The sequence below is a fragment of the Numida meleagris genome, chromosome 2 (genome assembly GCF_002078875.1).
Source record: "Numida meleagris isolate 19003 breed g44 Domestic line chromosome 2, NumMel1.0, whole genome shotgun sequence".
In the NCBI taxonomy this organism is placed as follows: domain Eukaryota; kingdom Metazoa; phylum Chordata; class Aves; order Galliformes; family Numididae; genus Numida; species Numida meleagris.
The window spans coordinates 113,946,812-113,972,451 of NC_034410.1; the positions used below are offsets into that span (position 1 = coordinate 113,946,812).

The 25,640-nt window shown below is 39.9% G+C and overlaps 2 protein-coding genes across 8 annotated transcripts in view; one reads left to right on the forward strand and one right to left on the reverse strand.

Annotated features, from left to right (window-relative positions):
- COPS5 (COP9 signalosome subunit 5) lies at window positions 1,867-15,685 on the reverse strand. The gene is made up of 8 exons (XM_021388599.1): window positions 15,382-15,685; window positions 15,059-15,293; window positions 12,171-12,299; window positions 10,908-10,973; window positions 9,462-9,547; window positions 5,309-5,420; window positions 4,584-4,732; window positions 1,867-2,208 (listed from the first exon to the last, which is right to left on the reverse strand). Exons 1-8 carry the CDS (start codon window positions 15,534-15,536, stop codon window positions 2,124-2,126), a joined length of 1,017 nt encoding a protein of 338 aa, XP_021244274.1. The 5' UTR covers window positions 15,537-15,685; the 3' UTR covers window positions 1,867-2,123.
- The window catches only part of CSPP1 (centrosome and spindle pole associated protein 1), a 49,826-nt gene continuing 39,879 nt past the window's right edge, over window positions 15,694-25,640 (forward strand). For 3 of the 7 annotated variants that reach the window (XM_021388592.1, XM_021388597.1, XM_021388598.1), the window contains exons 1-6: window positions 18,791-18,889; window positions 18,976-19,079; window positions 20,232-20,328; window positions 22,215-22,315; window positions 23,036-23,059; window positions 25,220-25,300. In XM_021388592.1, coding sequence (XP_021244267.1) covers window positions 18,823-18,889; window positions 18,976-19,079; window positions 20,232-20,328; window positions 22,215-22,315; window positions 23,036-23,059; window positions 25,220-25,300 — 474 coding nt within the window. In that variant the 5' untranslated portion in view covers window positions 18,791-18,822. The other 4 variants (XM_021388594.1, XM_021388595.1, XM_021388596.1 and 1 more) reach the window with 4 other exon arrangements.

Genomic DNA, 25,640 nt, shown 5'->3' on the forward strand with positions numbered 1-25,640 from the left:
CACATGTCAGCATTTGATGACTCATTTCTGCTCTCAGTCAAAGGCAGAATTTGGAGTAACACTAGCATTAAAAATAGTTAATCAAGAACAAGAGAATTCCCAGACATGCAAAAAGCATCCTATACAGGCCACAAGTACAGCCTGTATAGGACAGTGCACGATGTTAAATTTAGTTATAACACTGTGTGCTCAGCAAGTAACAACACACGTGACTTAACGCACAACTTTTTACATCAGCATTCAAGGAAATTCATTATTGCTACAGTTTATAAGACAACTTGATATTTTAAAGCCAATTGTGACTAAAAGCATTCAGTCTAAGCCTATGTGCAAGAAATTTCACCTCATTGCTTTTGCAAATGAGGACAGTTTAAATACGCATAGCGGACTAATACAAGATTAAACTATTACTTTATATTTCAGGTAGATACTGGATATGTCCAAAACTTTTTGGATTATGTTAGGCAGAGAATTCTACAAGGTGGGAACATAAATACCTACAGAGAAATATAACCTATCTCACAAAAGCTGCATGCTTTACGTAGGCACATATTGAATGGGAACATGGCTGTATGCTGTAATTTAGCCTTACAAGCACCTGTGGAAGAGAGGAAGCAGGAAAACTTACTGACTAGGTACATTGCCGTGTCTTCCTTAAAAAGTACTATTGTGTGCTTTTGTATTATGCTTGCTTGTACAGAAGGCTGCTCTTCCCATTTTCAGGAAAATGAACAGCTTTGAATACTAAAGTACCACAGCGTTTTTTTCCCGCCTCCCACCACCACTGCAATGCTGGAAGAAACACAAAATTGTCCTCCCATCTAACCCTGACTAGCTCTGATTAAACATATTTTTCCTGAACTGTTGGATGCTGCTGCTTTCAAGCTCTTGATGAATTTCTGCTTCAGGGCATCTGCGTTTCCTTGCTGAATGATGTTGCCATTGTGTAACTTGCATCTTAGCTTCAAATACACTGGAATCCGTTTGAATGAAAAGCCCCAAATGAGTAATAGCTATTACAATTTCCAGACCAAAACAAAAACAAAACCCACATCAAGGCATAGTTAAGGCTGAAAAGGAATATTAGTTACTTAAGGTATAAAGCATAATGGCATATTGTATAAAGCATGTTATAAATTATCCCAAAAGGAAACATTCCAAAAAACCCAGGAAACTCAGGATTAAGGATAAAAACTTAAAAGAAATGCAAACATCTTGAATTATTGAAATGCAGTATGAAAGCCTCCAAGACAAACTTACATCAGCCGTGTAGTGGCACCATGTTATAAGGCAACAATTATGATTAATGCATTTTAGTATCTGTGGCCCTATGTGAGGCTAACTCATATTTCAGAGATACTGGTGTTTTTTTTTTGTTGTTTTTTTTTCCATCAGGTTCCTTTGCAGGCAACAAGTGACAAGCCACAGGAGACAAGCAGGAGAGAAGTAACACTGTATAAGCCACATGCTAGTTTCACAGTTGTTTGTAATTTGACTACCTAGAAATACAAAGTGTTCATCTTAACTGTGAAGCTACCAGTAGTATATTGTTACCAGAGTGAGAAGAAACCATTTCTGACTGGACCAATAAAACTAAACCAGGAATAGTCCCATTACACTTAATAACTTGTTATAAGATAAACAAATGAGATTAAAATGTTAAATGCAGAAACAAAAATCTGAGAGCCTGACTTCTTATACTGCATAGGTTACCTATCTTATCTAAGTGGATAGAACATCTCTTTGGAACAATAAGAAAAACAGGTGATTCATGTTTGCCAAAAAATTCAACCCCCGAAACACTTGTTCATTTTAAAAATTGTTTTATTACAATTAGATACTAGAGATAAATACTTCAGACCAAAATCCAGTAAGTCACATTTATTTTTCTTTTGGAGCAATTCTCAAAACTGGTTGTGTTTTATGGTAAAGAACAAAAAGTTACACTACATTTCAGAACATTTTGTTCTTTAAAGCCGGTCAGACAGGTGGGAAATATTGAAGTACTACAAATTAAACGAATAATTTTCCACTCCAGATCCCTTTCCCAAACTGAACGAGTCCAAGTGAAAGAAACCATAACTTTTTCTGCTTTGGAGATGCATATCAGCTAGCGATGCAGTTCAAGCTATATTAATTTGATTAAAAAGTTTATCCTTAATAACCTGAGACATCAATCCATGGATAGCTTCTATGGTGGTCTTGCAGCTGAAAAACAAGCATAAATTCAATGTTGGCTAAAGACCGAACTAAACTGTCATTTTATTTGAAGGTATTCAGCTGTTTTGGAAGTTCAGGGTGCCCATAACCCCATGAATCTTCACAACTGTCCAGAAAGGAAAAGTCACACACCGCAATTTAGCCATTGTTGCCAATAGCTTTGAATGCAAACTGATGAGCTCTAGACACACAAAGACCAATCCCAGAGAACTTCTTTAGCGATTCAGGACATCTTATGTTAACAATAGAAAGTGAGCTCTCTGGTCTTCTGAACAACAAAATCCCCAAAATCCTAGGGGAAGAGAGCTACCGCCTTTTATCACGACTTGAAGGTTCTCCCTCTTCTCCACCTTATCCCAACCTCAGGCCAGCGGCACACGGTAACCGCAGCTCCTCTGAGAAACTTCACAGAAAAAGTTTAGGTGTTTACGGAGCTATTCAGTTATTAGTCAAAACACGTAATGTGCATGGCCAAAAAGCCTCTAACCCGAAAAAACATAGCTGAGAGGATTCCCACTGACCCACGTTTCATTCAGTGCCTGGCTTAGGAGGGTGTACTGCCAGACTAACAAAAATATCTCAAACCAGAATGTGCAAATGCAAAAGATCTATCAGCCCCGAAGGCACGAAGAATAGGGACAAATCACTACTAGATAGATCAAGCAACTGTAGGCAAAGAAGGCCAGCTTGAAGAACAGCTCGGCCACTTAGAAATTTCACTGATATGTATACACAGTAACAGAAGATTTCACATAGCCAAGCATAAGTAGCTTTGTGGTACAGTACTTTTTCCTTGAAACAGGTACACCCAATCAGTGTAATTATTCCGCCTATAGCAAACTTTGCAACCTTATTCATGGAGGGTCATTTGGTAATTCAGGTGTCACTGAACCAACTGCTTTGGAGCATGCTCCAGTCTACCACTGGCTTTTCTCTTTACTTTAGTGCAGACTGCTTTTTCTTTTCAGAGGAAAAAATGTGCATCTGTAGAAGTACTATAATTAATTCTGGGAACTGTGGTGTCCTCTATGCTGCAAAGCAGAACTGATGACAACAACGTCTTCCAGTCTTACAATGTATAAACTAGTCATTAATGATAACAAAAACGGAGAAGAAAAATGTCCACAAATGCTGCAAGAAACAGTGCGATAGGATGATCAAAGAATGAAAAAGACTTTTTCATTTTTCAGAATAACTGTAAGCACGTGAGAGTAACTTGAAAAAAAAAATGCTGTCGATATTTGGGACACTGAACAGATCAAAATCAAAAGAAAAACCGGTCAGCAATTTCCTCCTTGTAGTGTCATTGAAGAGTTGCTATTGTAACTGTTTGACAGCAGGAACTGGAAACTGTGACTCAGCATGAATTACCAACTGCCTTACCGCTACCACAGGTGTATTCTACAGGTGGAATTGTCTAAGTGGTATTAACTTACAGAGTTAAAACAATCCAAACCCACCTAACCCAATCACGTTCGTTGGAAAACTTGTCAAAGCTGTTAACCTCCATAACAAGGAAACCAAGACAAAGAATCCACTGGTGCACCAGCATCTCTGGTTCTACTTAGTGATGAAGATGTTACATTGGCAATTATTCCCCCCCCGTGCTTACTGTGAAACAAAGGCTAATTTGACACATGTTTTGGACTCCTGCTCTTTCAGGCAAAGCCTTTGTTCGGTTGAGTTGCACTGTATGACTTCTGTTGGTTACTATTACCCTTTGTTATACCATTTTACTCAGGAAAAAAAAAAAAAAAAGGGATCTGTAACACTATGTAGATATTCTAAGCATATATATCATTGGACTATTTATTTGGGGAGAAATGTCTTTGTGAAAACTGACTTACGTTCTCTATTTCAAAAGAAAAACAAACAAAAGAGAGATTATAACCTACATGCGTATAAGGAATGCTTGAGGGAAAACACTCTGAATTCTCTGAAATAATGCTCCATACTCAATGATTTTAAGTTCATGAACTGACAATAACAAGCTGATAACGGTACTTGCCATCAAGCAAGGTGGCAAAATATAAAGGTGGCAAAATACATATATATCAAAATATAACTTCCTGTAACTGGATTACTAAAAAAATGAAACAAAAACCCATCCCCAGATCGAAGGAAAAAAAAGAGATCTAGTAAGAAATATGGGAAAAAAAAAAGAGTGCTTAATTTTTAAATGGAAGTATTATACAAGTGTTTCTTAAACTTTCAAAAGTAACTGGTCATATTTGGAGCCTCTCATTCCTATCCATAGCCTTCCAGGATATGATTTTACCGGTTGGTTACTACTAAGGTCTTGATAATTAAAGTTTAAAACTAACACTTTTTTCAGGGAAGAACACATGTATGCATTGTCTTACCTGTCTCTTGTTGCTTTAGCAAGTTTGTCCTCTGATTTCTTATCGTGAGTCTCTAAACCCAGCATAAAACTGCCCCGGCCAAGCTGAGCTTCTGACTGCTCCAATTTTTCAGACAAATCGAAGACTTGGCCAGTGGTGTAGTCAGCATTCTTACGAGAAAGAAAGTAATTACCTTTTTGAGTTGTAAGCTATAAATTCAAACATTTACACAGAAAAATAAATGAGCAACATCTAAAAGAGTCTGTAGCGCTGCACTTTTTAACCTCTATCTGCAATTCATGTACTACAGAACACAACTGCTACATGAATGGTGGCTGACAAAACAGAATCTCAACATCTGAGAAACACTCAATACTTAAGAACTGAAATGGGCACTCATTGATTATTTTCCAACCACTCCTAAGTAATTAAACCAAGAAAGTGCAAGTAAAACTGCTTGTTTGAGCTAAGAGAGAAGGTTTCAAACTGGCTTCTACAGAAGGAAGGTTTTGATGCTGCTGCTGCTTTCTCTCTGAAGGCCTACCTTCAGTATATCTTGCAACCCCATTTTAACAGTTCCATCTGTCAGGTATTTACAAATGAAACCAGCAGAAGTAATGCTTACTTATTCAATACATTACTTTAAGGCATCCTATTCACTGCAGTGCTGTAAAGGTAATAGGTAAAAATAGGTAAAAGATGTTTAAGACAGATGTATGCACATAATAGCATATTATGGTACTTACAGTAAGCAAACTAGAAGAACTGAGAGTGTTCACCCAGTACTTGTTCCACAAAAGCTCAAGCAATTTACGATCCAAAGATGATTTAAAGTAAGAGACTTCTAATGCATAATACCTTTAAAAACAAACATGCACAGAATAAAATTCCATATAAGTATATCGTTTGGCTCTAACACCCAAATGGCATCCTTCTTAAAAAGTATTAGTGGCAAATATCTTCAGAAATTCAAGGCACTAAACAATAAAAAAAAGTTATTCTCATTTCCAATTCTAACTCTACAAGATCTTTCGTAAGTATTTCATATATAACCTTAATATAAGTTTACATAATCCCTATACATACTGCTCTTTTATTTAGGAGACTGCAGGTGTTTTTGTTAATTTTGTAAAAGCTTCCTGTACAATGCAACGATGCACTGTACAATAAGGAGAATCGGGGCAACTACAGGCCTGTCAGCCTGACCTCCATGCTATGAAAGGTTACGGAACAGATCATGTTGAAGGAGATCGCATGGCATGTGCAGAACAACTGGGGAATCAGGCCCAGCATGGGTTCATGAAGGGTAGGCCCTGCTTGACCACCCTCATCTTCCATGATCAAGTGACCTGCCTGGTGGATGAGGGAAAAGCTGTTGATGTAGTCTACCTAGACTTCAGCAAGGCCTTTGACACTGTCTCCTATGGTATTCTCCTGGAGAAGCTGGCAGCCCATGGCTTAGACAGATACATTCTTTGCTGGGTAAGGAGATGGCTGGATGGTCAGGCCCAGAGAGTGGTGGTGAATGGAGTTAAATCCAGCTGGCAACCAGACACGAGTGGTGTTGCCCAGGGGTTGATACTGGGGCCTGTCCTCTTCAATATCTTTACTGATGACCAGGATGAGGGCATTGAGTGCACCCTCACTAAGTATGCAGATGACACAAGTTGACAGGAAGTGTTGATCTGCCTGGGGGTAGCAAAGCCCTACAGAGGGATCTGGTCAGGCTGGATAGCTGGGCTGAGGCCAATGGGATGAAGTTCAACAAGACCAAGTACTGGGTCCCGTGCTTTGGCCACAACAACCCTAGGCAATGTTACAGGTCTGGGGCAGAGTGGCTGGAAAACTGTGCAGAGGAAACAGGCCTGGGGGTATTGGTCAATAATCAGCTGAACATGAGCCAACAGTGTGCCCAGATGTCCAATAAGTCCAGTGGCATCCTGGCTTGTAGCAGCAACTGTGCTGCCAGCAGGAGCAGGAAAGCGATCATCCCTCTGTATTCAGCACTGGTGAGGCTGAACCTTAAATACTGTGTCCAGTTTTGGGCCCCTCACTGCAAGAAAGACATTGAGGCCCTGGAGCGTGTTCAGAGGAGGGCAATGAAGCGGGTGAGGGGTCTGAAGCACAAGACTTATGAGGAGCAGCTGAAGGAACTGGGATTATTTAGTCTGGAGACAAGGAGGCTCAGGAGAGACCTTATTGCTCTAACTACCTTAAGGGAGGTTGTAGTGAGGTGGGGGTCTGCCTCTTCTCCCACATAACTAGTGATAGGTATAGAAGGAATGGCCTCAAGTTGTGCCAGGGGAGATTCAGGTGGATGTTAGGAAATACTTCTTTGAAAGAGTGGTCAGGCACTGGAATGGGCTGTCCAGGGAGGTGGTGGAGTCACTGACCCTGGAGGTGTTTAAGAAACATTAAGATCTTGTATTGAGGGATACAGGTTAGTGGGAACTATTGGTGATAGGTGGATGGTTGGACTGGATGACCTTGGAAGTCTTTTCCAACCTTGGTGATTCTATGGTTCTATGCCTCTTCAATACTGTAATTTTTTTAATAAATCACTAGTTTTGCACATCTTGCATCTAATTCAATTAGGAACATTTGCCAGCAGTAAATGTTGGATAGAAAGCTGAGTTATGTATAGATGCATTACAGCAACATTAAAGTTATGTTAGATTTTGTTTTGATCAGTAAATACTTCAGCAGGCTATCAATAAACCTATTATGGCTTGATTTCTATGGAAAGATACTGCTACTACGAAACAATTAATAGTGACTGGACTTCCAAATAGAGAGGATCATCATTAAAGTTGGCTATGTATTAAATTTGTAGTGAAACTACCCATACTATTGAGAGGAAGCCATCACTCTAATCTTTGTAATCAGTAGTTCAGTAATGTGCCAAAATTCCAGTTTTAATTCAATTTCTTTCCCTAACTGCTGTTTCTTTCTAGGGAAGACTGGAAAATATTTTCTTTGGATGGAAAGCAATAGATTGTAAAATAAGCCAGGTTCCTGAGATGGAGATTATGAGGGTAATTATTTAGCACTGCCACCTTAAAAAAAAAAAAAGGAACAACAAAAAAGAATAACACCGAAACCCCCAAATAAACAAATAAACTCTCCAAAACTGACCACTTCTAAAAAAGGATAAAATACAGCTTCCTCTCATATGTAAAAACGTTGGTTTATGGGCAACACCCATATAAGGACTATTCTGAAATGACAGAATCATTACAGTTCTACAAAGATTTCTGTGTAGCTACTGTTCTGGATTTTTCTCAGTTTGGATGGGAAAATCAATTCTCAACTGTATTAATTTCTTCATCTCTTCAGGGTCTGACTTAGCAAGCAGCTACAAATGCACTAAGAATAGATATCCATGCACCAAAACCATGGAAGAAGAGGCAACAGCCTGCAATGTATCCATGAGCCTATATGGTGTCAATGAGATCTCAAAAGTTTTCTGTACGCAGTTCCTTAAGTTGTAGGGCTCGTCAAACATCTTGTCATGGTTTTGTGATTTTCGGTTATTGGTACTCCACATCATAACATCATGTAGTGAATGTACCTGGTTCTCAGAAGAGAAGGAGTACTACATTTCCCAGGGTACTTTGCTCCTCTGTTACCATTTTCCAGCTGGAGGGAAAAGATAAAAGCTTGCAGATCACGAGACCTCATCCCATTTTCCGCCTGTCTCTCTTCCTGGCAGCACCTCGCTCTCCAGCCGTCCTATCGTCGGTAGTAGAGTAAGGCCTACCTTGATTTTGGGACATTCTCTCTCTCTGTATTGGATTTATCAGCTTAAACTGTAATTATATTGTATTATAGTGTGTTGTTTTGCATTCTGATATCTTATTTAGTAAATTAGTTTGTTTCTCCTCAGATTGTTGCCGCTGTTCTTTGCTCTCAGCGCCATCTCCTTACCCTTTTCCCCTTTTCCCGGGGCGTGGGCCCATGGGTCCCCTGCCCCCTTTGCCACGGAACCGGGCCGAACGCCTGTAAACCACTGACACATCTGAAGATGGAATCGAAACCAGGATGGAAGAAGCAGCCCCATCTTTTCTCTCGCTGATCCCTGGAGGTGTTCAAGGCCAGGTTGGATGGGGCCCTGGGCAGCCTGATCTAGTGGGTGGCAGCCCTGCCTATGGCAGGGTGTTGGAACTGGATGGCCTTTAGCATCCCTTCAAACCCAAGCTATTCTATGATTCTTCCCAAATGTTGCATCTCCATCACCTGCACCTACCTTCCACTCCACCTTAGCTAAACCACCAAGAACATACGTACTGCTGCAAATTGGATCAGATCAGGGGACTGACCTGGCAAAACAAATGCCTTTCCAAGTAAGTACATGTATGTATGAAGTGAGGAACACGTGACTGGGGGGTAGGAGAATGGTTAAAAGTAAACTGCCTTTAAAATTCATGGAAACTATACTAGTGGGAGAGAAAAAGCAGTAATTCTTTCTGTTGCTGATATTATCCTTGAAGCAGCTCCACTCCACCAGAGAGAAACAGCTCAACATGATTGAAAACCTGGAGCCACATTAACAGTGACACAGGATAAAGGTATGCACCACAGTTGCCGTTACTCAGAAGAGCAGCCCTGCTGCTAAATCTACATCTGACTCCATCCTTTTTGCCCTAAGAAAGCACCACTCCTTATAAGTAAACCAACTGCTAGCTCTTTTAGCCAGGTTAAAAGAAACTTCATCTTTAAAACAGTTCCCCTGTAGAAGATCTTCTGATAAACGACAACCTTCTCCACAAAACCAACAGCGCTAATGCAACAAAGAATGTCATGATTTGAAACACCCCAAGAAATGCAGTTGGTGAATCACCAGGCTAAATACAAAAACTAAAAGCTCATGCTGCAGTTAGTAATTTTTATGTTACTTACTGTTTACAATGTACACCAAAGTCTTCTATTTTATTAAGTGGAATAGTTTGGTATTCAGATGGGCCTTCATCCGGAGGTTTATACCCCTAAAATTGAACAAAGAAAGGGCAAAGGTGACATGGTACATTTGGGACTTTTAAAGAATGACTAAGCTCTTGAAAAACTTCACAAAAATTCTAATTTATGCAAAGAAAGACACTTCCCTAAGGAAGATGACATTTCCCCCAGTAGCCTGAAATTTGGAATTTTCTTGCATCTCAGGTTTACATTTCACTTTACTAACAGTCATCATGTTTGCCTGTCTGTCACAGAGCACTGGAAGCAAACAGGGTGGCAAGTTACGATTAGACCTTTTAACAGATTGAAGTAGTAAAGAGCTTCTAATGTAAGACTTCTTGTCCTGTTCTGGAAAGTGATTTTGGTCCTTTTTGGAGGGAAGACAGAAGGTAAGAGAAGTGGGAAGAAACATACTTGCCCTGCATATGCCCTAGAGATACATAAAACTTATTTAGCTAAGACGGTGCCCCTCACAGCTGCCGACTAGGCAAGAGCTGCTTGCAAAACAATCCAAGGACTCCCTAAAAATACCCATCTAATGTGCAATTTCTACACAGGATTTGGTTTCCAGGTGTAGGATTCTTCTCCCTGCTCAAAATACGGCATTTATGAAGTGTTTTTGCCAACAGAAATGAATATTCTTCTGAAACACAAATTGTTCAAAGTTGAGCTTTTGTATATTTTTCAACACTAAAATAATGTTGAATGCAAGTTGGAATGTCTCATAAACATTCTTGTGAATTACAGTTTTACTGAATGACAGATGAATGTTCTCGATAAGTCAATGATAAATGGAAATTAAACTGCCAGTTAAACTTCATTAGACTGAAATAAAATAGCACAATTATATGTGTTGGAAATATAACTGTAAGACTGCACGTGGACATCCAGATCTCCAGTATTCCGGTGATTTCTTAGTTTTTAGCCTAACCCTTCCATATTAATTCACCTCTTTCGTACATTATTTTTTTTTTTTGAAGATCCATAGTGTTTATCTGAAAGAGGTAAGTACAGAAAGTTTGGAATCTTTTTCCAAAATGAAAAGCAGATTACAACATACGAGATCAAATTTTAGTAGTATGTTAGGTCTAAAAAAATGATAGGAAAAAATAACATAAATACATTAATGAATGACAGGATAGCTTCCTTATCTAGAGAGTCTGTTTGATTTAAGACTGACAAAAATCTATGAAAAACATACTAGAAGTCAACTTCTCTAGATGTAATCAATATTCACACAATAACCAGTATATCAAGTCTTTATGAATGCACAGTGATAGAGTGAAGCAGATTCATCTGTCAGATGATCAAACTGCACTAATCTTTAGAACCAATCAATTACTTAAAGAGAGGTTATTGATCACATTGCAGGTAATTTTAAGTATTTACCTTAGGATATGTCCTAAATGCACCAAGATTTACTTTTCCTGCAGATATGGTTCTCGTTGGATCAATCTGTAAAAAATACAGGTAATGCTTGTTACGTAACATTTAATGAATAATTACAATTAATAGTGATTATGTTTCAGAAACATAACTGGTGCAAATTCTATTAGTTTAGTCATAAACAGTATTTTTTCAGTTGACATTCATTGGCATGAGACTCTGTAAATTAAAGATGGGAGTATCAATGGTTTTCTAAGGACCACTTTTCAAACTCATTTCACCTTTTTCCCAAATACTTAAAAAGAAATTGCACTTAGAGCAAGCAGCAAGCCATAATAAAAATCCACATTTTAATCTTAACAACCACTAGAGCTAAGAAAGGGTATTGTGACCTGCTGTACTTAGGTGCAGGAGATAAAAGACTTGCAGAGGAACCTCCTTGAGAACAAACTTAGTAACGTTCTGCCTCATTTTAAAAGAAAGGGGAAAAAAAAAAAAAAGGAAAAAATGAAAACAGAAAGAAGTACCAAGGGAAATGTCCTGAATCTGTGAAATTGTCATAACATAGGGAAACTCATGTGGTAGAAATACTTCTCCTTAGGGTGATCTATCCTTGTCTAATGCAATTCTAACATTAGCTATATTCCTTTTTTCTGACTAATTTCAGTCTTTTTTCCTTCATTTCCATCAGCAGCAATAGTTGCACAAGTCGTACTTAAAGTAAGGTTTATTTTGATATAAAATGTGACCTGCAGCCCGAAAAGGCCCAAACAGTTTCTTCAGATTTCTTCTTCAAAGATTTCCTAGAATCTTTTACCTTAGACCATGCCACTCGTTGCAGCTAAAAGGCATTTTAGATTCAAAGCAACAGAACTGCGTGAATGTACTTTACTCATTCCTTCAGAACAAGCAACAAAAAGAGCAAAACCAGATTTCTGCTATACTGCAAGAAGTTGAATATAGATTGCTAATGCTTTTTTTTTTTTGCAGAAGTACCAACTTCAAACTAAGAGCAGCATATAGATTTGTACAGCATGACATCCTCTGGAACAATGAAGCAAAAATGGCCTCAATGAACAAGACCACCAGTTTGACCGGCATGTGGCCAACAATGCAAAAGGAGCAATAACAATTTCAGATTTAGATCTAACGCTTCCCTCCTGCAGAATACACATTACTAGACTGCTAATGGACAAAAATCTAGAAGTTACTCCCCTCTCAACATAATTTGCTATGCAGCTTTATAAGCTATCAGACAGTACTTACCACCACTGCTACAAAGGGTTCTTGAAATTGCTGATTAAGCATCTGAGTACTGACATCTATCCCAGAGAGCCAGCAGCCGTAGCCAGGGTGACTGTGGTACCAGCCGATTGCATTTTCTAGACGACCAACCTAACAACAGGGAAGGAAAACAAATCCAGAGTGATGATCCTCATTCGTAAAGCATGGGCTGCCCTCTACTGGGCCTTCCAGCACACTACAATACAGCAAGAGGATAAAAAGAATACACACACAGCCTGTACGCTAACTTTAAATATTCAACATACACCTGATTTTGCTTAACTACCTTCCAGAAACCATAAGATCTGTAGTACTAGCTATCGTAGCCACCACCTCAAAACAAATAACTCCAAGGGCCTAGTGAAAACAACCTCAATGAAAGCTGAAGTACAGAAGAGGTTCCACATGGTGAGTAAGCCAGGGCTCTTCAGTGTGGGATTTTTTTTGAGTGGAAATGATGCCAGTATGTATAAACTCATATAATGTAGAGTAAGCCAGTAGAGAATGAGCACTATTCAGTACAGTAACACACTTCAGAGGCAGATAGTGAGATCACAGGTAGGTTTAAAAGAATAGAAACTTGAACAGTTTTGAAGACCAGAAGTGTCAGAATTCATTGCCACGGTATGCTGTGAAAGACAAAGGATTATTTTTTGAGATTTTTAGCCTCAGAGAAACTCAGAAGTTTCCAAATTATACTCTGGGCTATCTCTACAAGTACCCCACAAACAAAAACAATTAAAAAGTCGTGGTTCATCAAAGAGAATAAACACCCACTGCCCCTAGTTTATTGTAACTGGTCAAGAATTGTGTACTGGCTGTTCAATACTGAGTGGAACAATTTTAGTACAGCCCTACATGGCAGTGCGTTCAATGCATTTAGCTGCTTGGTTTTGCCAAATACTGAGCATGCCAGGAAGGTTAAATCTGGAAACTATTAAGACGAGACAGAACACACTATCTACTGAACTGAACATTTATTTTTGAGTTGGTTAAAAATAATTATATCTTCTTTACAACTCTTATTTTATAGAGAAAAAGAGAACAACAAAACATTAAAGAATGTATGTTATTTTTCAAGGCCAAATAACTTTTTTTTAAGCCATTTTAACATCAGATCCTGCCTACGGAGGAGCAAGTAACTGCAACATTAGCTTCTGTAAAGCACTTATGCAGAGGGATATAATCAACATGTAATCTAATATTAAAAAGAGCTATTCCAGGACAAAGTGCTTGCCAACCTCAGATGCGAAGCAGCCATCATGTGCACTGTCAGAGCACCAGCAAAGCCAAGTTCTTGTTTTTGCTTGTTTTTCGTATCATGAGTACTCCCATATAAACCTGGGCTGTTCTAAAAGTCAAATGAACTGTGTATGTAAATACCAACGTTATGCTCTATACATTATTTTTCTACCTAAGAACAGGGTAGTACAAACATATCTTCAGATAAAAACACCCTTCCATTTCCTACACTTCTCAGCAACAATAGTATTAAAATCATTACTTTAATAGTATCCGGATACAATAAACTACTAAATCGACTAAATAGATTGCTTTGAAATTTTCTCACAAAAAAGCGTGATAAATTATTAAAAAAAAAAAAACCACAAAAAAACCACCACAGGCCTTAAAACATACCTACCTTTGGACTGTATTTACTCTCTTTCGATGTCATGATCCAGCCTAATTTATTTAAATGTCTTTAAAAGCACAGACTGTAAGGACACCTCTCCAAAATAACCAAACAACTATTCCTTTATCTACACTATATAAGGACCCTCTAATTTCAGCTGATTTAAAATCCTTTGAAGATTAAAGGCAAATCAAAGGGTAAACTGGGCTTCAAACTATTTGAGCTTGGAGAGTTACGGGGATTTCAGCGCTTATTTGCAGCGTAAGATTGTCCCCGTGTTGGCAGCAGCAGGCCAGCCAGTGTTCCTATGCCATGCTGGCTTCTGCATCAGCCACAGAGAAGATTAATATTTTACAGAATGACAGAGTTGTAGGGGTTGGAAGGGACTTCTGGGGATGATCACCTATCCGAATCCCTCTGCTAAAGCAGGTTCCCTACAGTAGGTCACACAGGAAAGCATCCATTCAGAGGAGATTCCACAACCCCTCTGGGTAGCTTGTTCCAGGACTCCATCAGCCTTACAATAAAGTTCTTCCTCATGCTTGTATGGAACTTCCCATGTTGCAGATTTTTTCTGTTGCTCCTTGTTCCGTTGCTGCACACCACTGAAAAGAACCTGGCCCCCTCCATTTGATGCCTATGCTTTAGATACTTATAAACAGTGATGAGATCCCTCAGTTTTCTCCTTTCCAGGCTGAACACTACCAGGTCTCTAAGCCTTTCCTCATATGGGAGATACCCCAGGATCCTAACATCTTTGTGGCCCTTCGCTGGACTTTCTCTAGAAGCTCCCTGTCTTTTTTGAACTGGGGAGCCCAGAACTGGACAAAGTACTCCAGATGTGACCTCACTGGGGCAGAAGAGAGGGGCAGGATCACCTCCCTTGACGTGCTGGCCACGCTCTTTTTAAAGCACTCCAGGATCCCATTGGCCTTCTTGGCAACAATAGTATACTGCAGGCTGGTAGCCAGCCTGTTGTTCACCAGGACCCCCACGTGTTTCTTTGCAGAGCTCTTCTCCAGCAGGTCAGCCCCTAACCCATACTGACATGTGTGGCTATTCCTCTCCAGGTGCAGGAGCCTTGCCCTTGTTGAAGCTCATAAGTTTCCTCTCCGCCCAACTCACCACTTACATTTCTGTTACCTTTCTGCAAGTGAGAATTTTACTGCACTTCCAGACTTAAGACTTCAGAAGGCAAGAAGAGTAATGCCATATCCGCCCACCCAGCACTGCATACCTGCTTGGCGTTCTCGATGTAGGCTGCCATGTACTCGTAGGCGGCCGCCTGCGCATTGACGCGGGTCTCGGTGCCCTCCACCGGCAGCGCGAAGCTGTCCATGATGATCATGGTCTCCCCGTCCACCTTGCCCAGCATCAGCCCCATCACCTCCAGGTTGCCCCCCGAGCGGGCGTGCATCACCATCTTCAGCAGGGCCAGCGCCGAGATCTTGCAGTACTTGAAGTAATGGTGGCTGCAGCGGGACAAGGCCGCGTCAGCCGCTTCGCCTCACCCCCCCCGGCCCAGCCGCCCGCCCGCCCGCCCCACGGCCCCGCTCTCACTCCTTGGTCCAGGGCTTGGCCGCCAGGATCTCCTGCTGCTGCTTGCGGTCGTACTTGTAGATCTCGTCGATGCTCTGCGCCTCCTGCATGTTGTTGGCCAGCTCCCACGTCTTCTGCGCCATTCCGCTCCCGGACGCGCCGCTTGCCGCCGCCATCGCGCCCCGTGACCGGCTCGGCCCGGCCGGCCTCAACCCTCCCGCAGCCGCACCGGCCCGAGCCAGGCCGCGACTCGCTGGCTGGAACGGAGAGGTGGTACGGTCCGCGCAGGCCCGGGGAGGGCGGCCCCGCGCCCCCAGCGGGCGGCGGCGGCGGAGCAGCCGGAACGGGTCCTCCGGAGCGACAGGGGGCGCTAGCGGGAAAGCCCTCCGAGGCAGCAGAGCGCCGCCCGTCGGCTTCCGGGGAGGTGGCAACGGGCGCGAGAGGCGGACGGGGTTGTGAGTGCCGGCGCCGGTGAGCGGTGGTGCAGCGGGGACAGCGCTCGGTGATGCTTCGTCCCGTCCTGCCCCATTCCCAGCCCGGGGAGAAGAGGCCGAGTGCCCTCCCTGGGCTGCGAGCGGAGCGGGTGGCCCCGCTCTCCTCCGAGGGCGAGCGGCGGGGAGCGGGACGGGCCCGGGAAGCGGCGCGGGGAGTGGGGAACGGAGGCGCGGGGCCGGGCCGGGCCTCGGTGTTCCCTGTGGGGGTGGTGGGGCGTTCCGGCGGGAACCGCTTGTTGAACGGCCGTTGCCTGACAACGGAGCGGCGCCGCTGTGAGGGGCCGGGCCCGCCGCCCCGCCCCGCCCCGCCCCGGGAGCAGCCTGAGGAGGCAGAGGGGGCTGGGGCCGCCTAGGCAGGGAGGACGGGTTTCACTGTTGGAGAAATAAATGTGATCCGTCCCTGAAGGCTTCTTGAAATTAACTTGTTTTCGGGCCGGAGGACGTGGTCTGGAAATTTAGATGAACTTTTAGGGTGAGAGGAAATGACTCACAGAACTCAGTGGCTTGGTGTTTCGATGGATGTTTGCCTTCACAGTTGGGAAAAGTGATATTGTTTTAGTTAGAGTTCATTAATTGTGAGCGTAGCCTCTAAATACAGTTACTGAATGTGACAAGTAGGAGCTTTTGAAGCACTTCACTCCCCTGCCACCCTTGCTGCAGTTTCTATGGAAGTGAATTGCCATCTGTCAGGTTTTTTGGTTATTTAGAATTATGATAGCACAGAATACAATCTATCTGATTACATGTGCTGATTTTAGATCCTGTGCCCTGCTTCCTTGAAGAAATATGAAGGGAAGGGAAAGGGTAAAAAGGAATAGGTTGAATGTTCCTCTAGGTGACAAAATAGATGCGCAGTGCCCAGATCAGTACACTGCTTCCAATGTACTGACCACACATACGGACAGGTGGTTCAAGTGTCTCAAAAATGGAGACATGCATTATTAATTGAGTTTGGGAGTAGATCCAGTGTCTGTATCTCTGGTGTTCAGAGGTCCCTTTTTCTCTTGAGTGTATCTCTACTTTCCATTGCCTGCTGCATGTGACAAAGGTGAACTCTGTTTGGCTTTGTAATTTTTCGGAGTTGCCTTTATGAAAAATTCCATTTTAAAAGCAGTAGGTTATGGAAATAAAATAAACATTCTTGAAAGTTAAGATATATGAAATATGTTCTTTTTGGGCTTTTTCCAGCAGTGGCTGAACAAATAGTAAGTTTAATTTAATTTCCATTTGAGTGATACAGTGCCTTGGGCATGCAAATACAAGTTTTAAGATGGGGCTAAAGGAAGAACTGACAGATCTTTGCTGTCAAAAAATATATATACTTTTAATAGCATTTACCAAATACTGTTTTCCGAATACCATGACAAATCTGTTGTAAGCACCTTGTAATTTTGGAGACCTGTGGCTAACTGTTAGATTTTCCAGCGTCTACCACATGGTCCTCTCCTGCTCTGCACGTGGGTGCCCACTGAGTGATGTTTCCAAGCTTGGTTCTAAACCTGCTGCTATCACTAGGAATGATTGCAAGGCTCTGGTAATTCACACCATCCATTCTGACACATTGCTAAACCAACTGCATGATTATTTAGGATTGAGGTGTTTTACGGTGACAGTTAAATTTGTGCAGCCATATAACACACCATTTTCACTTGTCTCATAAAGCTTGCACTCCTGCATGCAGGAATTTTCCCTGCAGGGGGTGCTGCACTGTGTAGCTGCTGAGGTAAATTTTTGTTTACTATGACAAGCTGTTTTATCCACTCAGAACAGGCTTTTAACCATTCTTATGTAACTTAATAGGCTCAATGAAACTCATTGGTGCCTGGAACCTTACCGTCTTATAGATATCTTTGATCTGTTATCACTGTGCAAAAGTAATGAGATTAAAGATTTAGGACAAATCAGATGGGGAATTTTATTTTTGGAATTGATTGTCCCGTGTTACCACTAGGCGTTGCAAATAGGATGTCCTAGTTCTGCCTCCTTTGTAACAATATCAGAGTTCATACTTTGAATCAAAGAGAGCACTGCTGTAAGACACAGAGGTTTAAGTAGATGTATTCCTTAAGTTCACGTAATTGCTTATTAACTTATTTACCTGCTGCAATTTTGACATTACTTCTCTTGATCTTAATTTTCATAGTAAGCATTAATCATATTCTCCCTGAACACTGTGTTATGCTTTTCTGTTTAATACCTTATTCTGCAGGGCTTTGTATGTGTGCGCATTATTCTTGGTTGCTTCTATTTTTTTATTTTTTTTATTTCTTTGATGTTCTTCCTGAAATTATTTCCTAATATGTTCTTATTGTTTACTTAATATAATCTTTAGACTTTAGAAAGATAGTGAGTTAGCCTTAATAAGACTGTACAGTCTGTGCTTAGATTCTGGTTGTGCTGGGATTGCCGAAAGCCTTTACAAGCAATTGCGTTGCTGAAGTTATGGGGTTAGCATATGAGAGGCTTAAGGATCTTGATTTCCTTCTCGCTTCATTCTTCCTGTAAGAGTAGAATATAACATAGGGATTTTTTTATCCATAGGCATGGTTTCACATGACTTTCTCCCGTGGAGTTGGTGGAAATGCTGAGATTAGGATGAGTGGGCGTGTGTGCAGTGACTCTTTTCCTTCTTTTTCCCCCCATGGCTACACAGCATGCAGCGTTTCAACATTTCTAGTTCTGATAAGACAACCCAAACGAAATACGTGAAGCCTGAGGACGTACCCTAACTTCTCTACCATTCTATTGTCACTAATTTAATTCACTTTAATTTTTATTATGAAATTATCTAGTGGCAGCAGTTACAATAAGTTGCGCCGCTATGATGCTCTGAAAAGCATTCCAGCTCTGAAGAGCTTTCAGCTACACAGGCAAGATGCACAGCTGATGGAGGAGGCAATCACCTGTTCCTGCATGTGTGATTAAAGGCAAGGCTGCCTGGTATCCATGGTATTACCGTTTTTGCAAGATGGTGGCTGTTCCTATTGCTCCTGCTATTTTATTGATACAGAAAGTAGCAGTACACTGCCCAACCAGTATGTGTGTTTTCTGACTTTCTGTTTTTTTTTTTCCTTTTTTTTCTCTCTTCTGACATGAATGTGTTTTTTTTTCTACAACTTAGAAATGATGGCAGAAGATTTAGAAAAATTTATTGAAGATCAGAAGGCCAAGTTGGCACAAGATAAGGCAGAGCTTGAAAATGATCCACCTTACATGGAAATAAGGGTAGGAGTATTAAATAGCTTCTCTCGCTTTAAGCTGGCTTTCAATATGCTCTTAAAACTGTATGATGTTAAAGCATGTATATATATTAATGATTTATCTAGTAAAAACCATTTCTACCATAAACACTCCTTATCTGTACTCAGATCTTTTTAAAAGCTGTTTGCCTCCAAGCATACCCAGTAACATTTGTATTTTCCATTTAGGGACCCACTCTGCCCACTCCAAGAGAGTGGGTGGTGGGGTGAGGATGGAAGGTAAAAAATAGCCTCTACATTTCTGATAAGAAAACTACAAAACAGAAAAGGCCAGTTAGTCCAGTCAGTTCAACAAAATCTGTTCTTATCATAATTTTCCTATTAGGAAGTTTAGCACCTAACTAAAGCTGTATGTCTTTTATAATTTACAGATGACCTTTAAGTTTTTTTTTTTTTTTTAACAGTATTTAGGAAAAAACTACCATCTAAATTATTTAGCTGCTCCAACTCTCAGGGAGCTTGGATTAGGACCTCGGTTTAAAAGAAAAAAAAATGTGGGTGGACTTACCCCCCAGGCAGCTTAAGCTTTTAACAGCAGTTACAATGTTTCATTCCTGGTTTTGTTTTGTTGATAGGTTTTTGGAATTTCTTTCCCTTTGTGTGGGTAATGTAAATACTTTTATCTAGTTACAATACATCTCTCAGGAAAGTTCCTGTGGAGTCACTGGGCTGTCTGTATTTTTGCATCCTCTGCACAAAACCTAGTTAAAGAGGAGGAGAATGTTTGCAGGCTGCAGTTTAATAAAGTCTGAAGCAGTATGGTGAGAGTGTAGTTACAGGGATCGGGTACTTTCATCTTGTCCTGTAATACCTTGACATTCTTTCGTGGTTTCAAGCAGAATGCAGTGCATCAACTCAGCTTCCACGGAAGATGTAAGCTATGAAACCATGTGGAAGTATAGTTGGAATGGCTTATGACACGAAACTTATTGAGCTCATTCCTGTGTAGCAGAGGAGAAGCTACTTTTCTGATAGTATCAGTGAAATTTATAAGCTGTTTTGTGTGCTAAAACTTTGCTTTCAATCTCCCTTCCCAAGAGCTAGTAGTTACGTTAATGATGATGTTGGGATATTTCTTTCTGATGGTGCAAACTTTTCTGGGTTTTTCTTTTTTCAGAATAAGGAATCAGAGAAGCTTTCTGAGACTAGCAAAATGTTAATCTCCATGTCTAAAGAAAACATACCTCCGAACAGCCAACAGAACTGTCCTTTAGGTACAGTATATGTTTTTGCGTCTTCTGGATTTAAGCAGTACTTGATTTCTTTAGAGAATTTTTGGAAAGCAGTTACTGCTTTGGATTTTTAATTAAAAGATGACCATTATAATTGAAGTGCATACCAATTCTTTATTCTTTCAAATATCTTGGTGCTGTGTGAATTTTTTTTGTCGTTAGTTATTTTTTTCCTGAGATTTGAATAAGGAAAACATACAAAGTACTTTTTTCTTTTTTTTCAAAAGTAGCGTTATTTAAAAAAAGCAAGACCCTAAATTGCTTCTTCGTCTTTGGTAGGTATTTGATGTTTTCCTGTTCTTTGGGGTTCTTGGACCAAAAGCTTTGGCAGTGCATCTTTCATCTGAACTGCCAGCTTGCTGCTGAAGGGCACTTTTTCTGTGCTTTCTGCTAGGGCCTCAAAGCTTATGAGGCTCACTCCGACCTGGCTCAAAGAAACACAGTTGAAGTAATTTTTCTTGCAAATGCCAAGTATCTATTAAACTTCTAGGCACAGAGTACTAAACTTATTTTGTTGCCTTTCTGATAAAAGACATTATAATGCAGTCATACGTTATACAGGAAAGAACAAGCACTGAGTTAAGAATTCTTCCAAGACCAGTGAAATGGTCAGATTTGTGAATGTGTTGCGACTGGACTTTTAAATCACAGTTGTGGGTTGTTTTTTTTTTCATGTGTATCATTCTATTTTCTTTCTTTGCTCTGTGTCTTTTGTGATATCAGTTTGTGAAAGTGTGATAGTGTTCTTTTCTCTGTTTTATTCTGTGCTGCACCCCCTCCTCTCCTTGTCATACCGTCTCCTTTCTGTAGGCGCTGCTACTTAGATACAATTGTAGCTCAGGTATGTGCTGACAACTTAAGAGCTCTTTTTGTTCCCTCCTGGTTGTTAGGTAATCCTTTTCATGTGTAGGCTCCTTGGGCTTGTACCTCATTTATTTCCATATTCTGGTTTAATTCTGCAGCATCCAGTGGGACTAAAAGCTGTCCTTTTTATTTTAAAGGAGTAGAAATGTTTTTGGGGAAACAACAGGTGACTAAAAAAAAAAGTTGCAGTCTGTTCACTGTGTGTGCTCTGGAATTCAGTCTGTGGGAAGTGGTGAAAATCTCAGCAGAAGCGGCCTCCTGGGGCAGAGCATATTTCTTACATAATAGATAAATAATAACATAATAGATAAATGTATTCTGGGAACAATAACCACCTTCCACGACGTTGTATTTTAAGAGTGCAGCTGTTACAAGACCAGACAGTAATTCTTGAAATGAACTAAATGTATATCTTGGGTCTATTAAATAAAAAAAATACGGCACACTGAAGTGGAAAGAAAGGTGAGTACAGTTATCATAAGGTCTGATTCCTTCTAGTTGTATGGAGGCCGGGATGGATTTCATGTGTTTCGTATTAAACGAGCAGCTTGCTGCTTTCTAGTTGTTAAGTATGTTTTATCTTGTGTGGTTAGCAGTGCTTGAAATATCAGTAATTTATAGAGTAACATGTCAAAGAAGAGAGATTTCCTTTGAAATGTTTGTTAAAAGGAATAGTTCGAAATAACCTTAAATATAGTGGATAGCTGACACTCTCTCTCTTCTAATTAAGTTGCTCTTTTTTTCTAGTGGGGAGAGAAAAACACAGGGACTAGAGGAAAACTAATATCTCCCCAAACAGTCAATTTTTCTAGCATGCTTTCCACCCTACTAGTCACACAGTGAAAGTGGTTTTTAATTTCAGTTGCTTGTAATTGCTGGTTGCATCAGTCTTTTTGTTTTGTTTTGCCGTGCCTAATTAACATCCAGATGTATATCCTGCAGTGTGTGCTTCGTATTGATTCCAAATGGTGCAATAATAATGTTTATCAGAGTTAAACTTCCAGGTGACTACGGCTGGAGTTTACCCCTGGGAGAAGAATATGAACGAAAAAAGCACAAACTAAAAGAGGAACTTCGACAAGATTATAGGCGATATCTTTCTCAGGTAAAGGTTCTTGTCTTTAATGAGTCTTCTACAATGAGAGAGTCATTTTAATTGAATAAAGCAGAATAAGATTTGTGGAAAATTGGTAATAAGAAGGCATTTGTTGTGAATGATGGCTGGTTTCAAAGACCTTTAGAATAAAAGTAGTTTCAAAATGTCACCACTAGGAAGGGTTATATATTTTAGGCTTCTAAAATACATTTTAGATTTTAAGTCTCCTTGCCATGAGACTACATATCGCATACTACGTTTTATTCTGAATTCCATTATTTGCCTCTTTACTCCTTTCTTATTACTTAAGAATTTAAAATATCACATGCTACTAAAATATCATCCTTAAATACTTATGGATTCTACTGCCTGGAATTCCTCTGACCAGAGTGACTCCATTTCCTGGCTTCTCTTTAGTTTAGAGGTAAAAGAACTTTGTTGCTCTGCTTAGCAGGATTTATTATCTGCAACAGTAATAATTTCAAACGGAAATGGTATGTATGAAATGTCATGATCTTGGGAATATTCTGTGTCCCTTCTTAATGTATCAGATTGTGCTCAAACAAAAAATCAGGAAGGAAATGATTTCCATTTGAAAATGCCCATCAGTGCCTTTAGCTCTTAAAATGGAATCACGCATTGGCTTTAAGAAAATAATCAGTTCTTGCAAAGTCAAATATTTTTGGATAAAAGACATTTTTTTGAATAGTATTTTTTCCCTGATTTTAGGGTATTTCACAGGCAAAAAGAAAGGTAGGGTGCCTGCAATATCTTTTTTTGTTTTTGTCCTCTTCAGTTAGTAGCTTTTTGCTTTGTTTGACAGCTTCATGCTCTTTGGATTAAAAAAGAAATCATTACTTTTTTGTGCTTTGTGTATTTGTGTATGCTGTAGTGATTAGTTGTGATTAACTGCATTGCTTGTATTGTGCAGAATGATTGCTTATGTATTATTTTCCATTACTATGATTTAAAAACACTTGCTGATTTCTTTTTTCCTTTGCAATTGCCATCATTGCTGCCTATTGCTGACTGTTCAAAAGTTTGTTTATTTTAGTAGACCTTTGCTTCAAGGCATACATCAGATACACAGATTTAACATCTGTCTAAACTCATAATAAAGCTGGAATAAAATAGTGAGCCCTTGAATATTATAAATGCCATCGGAATGACTGTGAAATCTCATCAGTGGTGCTTTAGAAAGCAGTGGAGCCAGTTAGTCAGCAGCAAGTGGTTCAGAATGCAAGAATGAAGCATTTTGAGAAAAACAATAGCAGAGGCACATCTTTGCGAGCTGCCTTCAGTTGTAGCAATTCTATGTCATTATGCCATCATGCATATTAAGTATTAACTTTCATATTTTTAATGCTGTGTATCCAGGTTTTTCAGATGAAGCATCTTCAGTAAAGGACCAGAAGGGAGCATGGTAGAAAATCAACCTGCTGCTCCTTTTTGGGCTAGGGTATAATTTGCACGTGAAACAACGTAACCTCATTAAGCATGCACAGGAATTCCTGAATAACGACAGCAATGGCAGAAATAACAGCCTTCTTAACCTCCAGTCCATGTGATGTGTATATAATTGTTGCTTCTTGTTTAATCTGAAACTTCTGAAGTTAGAATGTTATGTGAAAGCTTAATCAGTTTTTATAATTCCCACCAAAGCACCTGAATAATCACATTTTTGTGTTGACTTTTAGTATTATGTCCCCAACTGAATTTCATTTTTTACAATTTTAGATATACAAGCTTTTTACGTATGCTGTATTAGGCTTGTAAGGCCCAAGGAAGAGATAAAATATCAATTTTTTTTTCTAGGAAAAATAGCTTAGTTTTCCATATTAATATAGTTGTCTCAGTGTTTGAATGTTTGCATGGTGCGTAAATGCCTTATATCTTTTATTGTGTAGTTATGGAATGTAAGTCATAATGACATGGTTTCATACTGGAGCACACAGAGCTCTTATCTGTTCACACGAAGCTTTTAAGCTAAGTTACAATGTAGATAATAGAAGGAAGCTTCCATTCTAGTAAAATACCATATCTACAGCAATACCACTAATTCCCCTCATCAGCCCAAACCACAGAAATAGATGAACTTTTTAATAAATGCATTCAGATTTATAAAACATTATTTGATTGACTGAGAATGGTCTGAGGATGCTTTTAGTAAAAGAGTGATGCGTGAAGAGACTACTAGACCTTGAGACTGAAGATGTGTTCCAGTATTGCTTGGTGTTTGGCTGGAAGGGCTGATGTTTTGGCTACCTCTACAGCCCAGTTTCCAAGCTGTGACCCAGGGAGCTGGACTAAACAACACCATCATGTTTTCAACTGGAAGCTCAGTTAAGAAAGTGGCTGACGTTCGTTCCATAAGGAATGACAAGATTTGGTAGCGGGTTGCTATCAGGAAAAAGTTGATGATTGCTGTTGTTAGAAAACAGGTAGTCACCACTCTACATATGCATGGATTCCATCTGTTAAAATAAGATAGAGGCCAACATTTTCTCTAGTTGGGAAAAATTAATTTTTCATCTGAAGTAGAGTAATGTCTTGGAAAAATCCTCTAATGCTTATAATTTTACAGAAGAATTCAGTATTTTTTTTTATTTTTTAATACGTCTTTTAATATACAGGGACTAAATAGTCCTTGAAACAGTGTAAAGGAAAGCACGATGAACATTTTCACACAGAAGCTTAAAGCTTGGAATTAACAAAGTCCTTCATGTTCCATATTCCTTGATCTGTTCTGAGAAAATCCCACATCTTCAGTGCGTGATGGCTGTTCGTCAGTTTTTGTTTCATTAAATTGGTCAGATATGTTTCAGAAACTACAATTCTTAGCAGCTATTTAGCAAGTAAGATTGGATATTTTAAAATATAGTGAATTATGTTTTTTTTTCCTCGTTATTGTAGAAAAATTACCTGACTACAGGTGAAGTAGATCCTTATACTCAGGGATTATCTCTTCCTATTGATGAGCGAAGGTCTGCCAAGGTGAGTACCTGGAGGAAATTAAATGATGTATAACTTGAAAACAAACCCAGGTTCATGAACCGTTACAGAAAAATTGTTTCTGCACACATCTACAGAGCACTTGAGGTGTTTAAAACCTCTCCTACTTGTGCTTGTTCTTGTCCAGCAGTACATATTGATCAACTAAAAGACTGTTTTTTCTTGTATATGCTTTTCTAATTTTTTACTCTCCTTACTCCAGTCTGGGGATAAGATCAATTCTAAAAATATTTGCTTGTAGTGGTTTCTATAGTGATATCACTTCCTATCAGAACAAAAAATGTACTTTCTGCTATATGCAACTTGTTTTGATTTCTTTTAC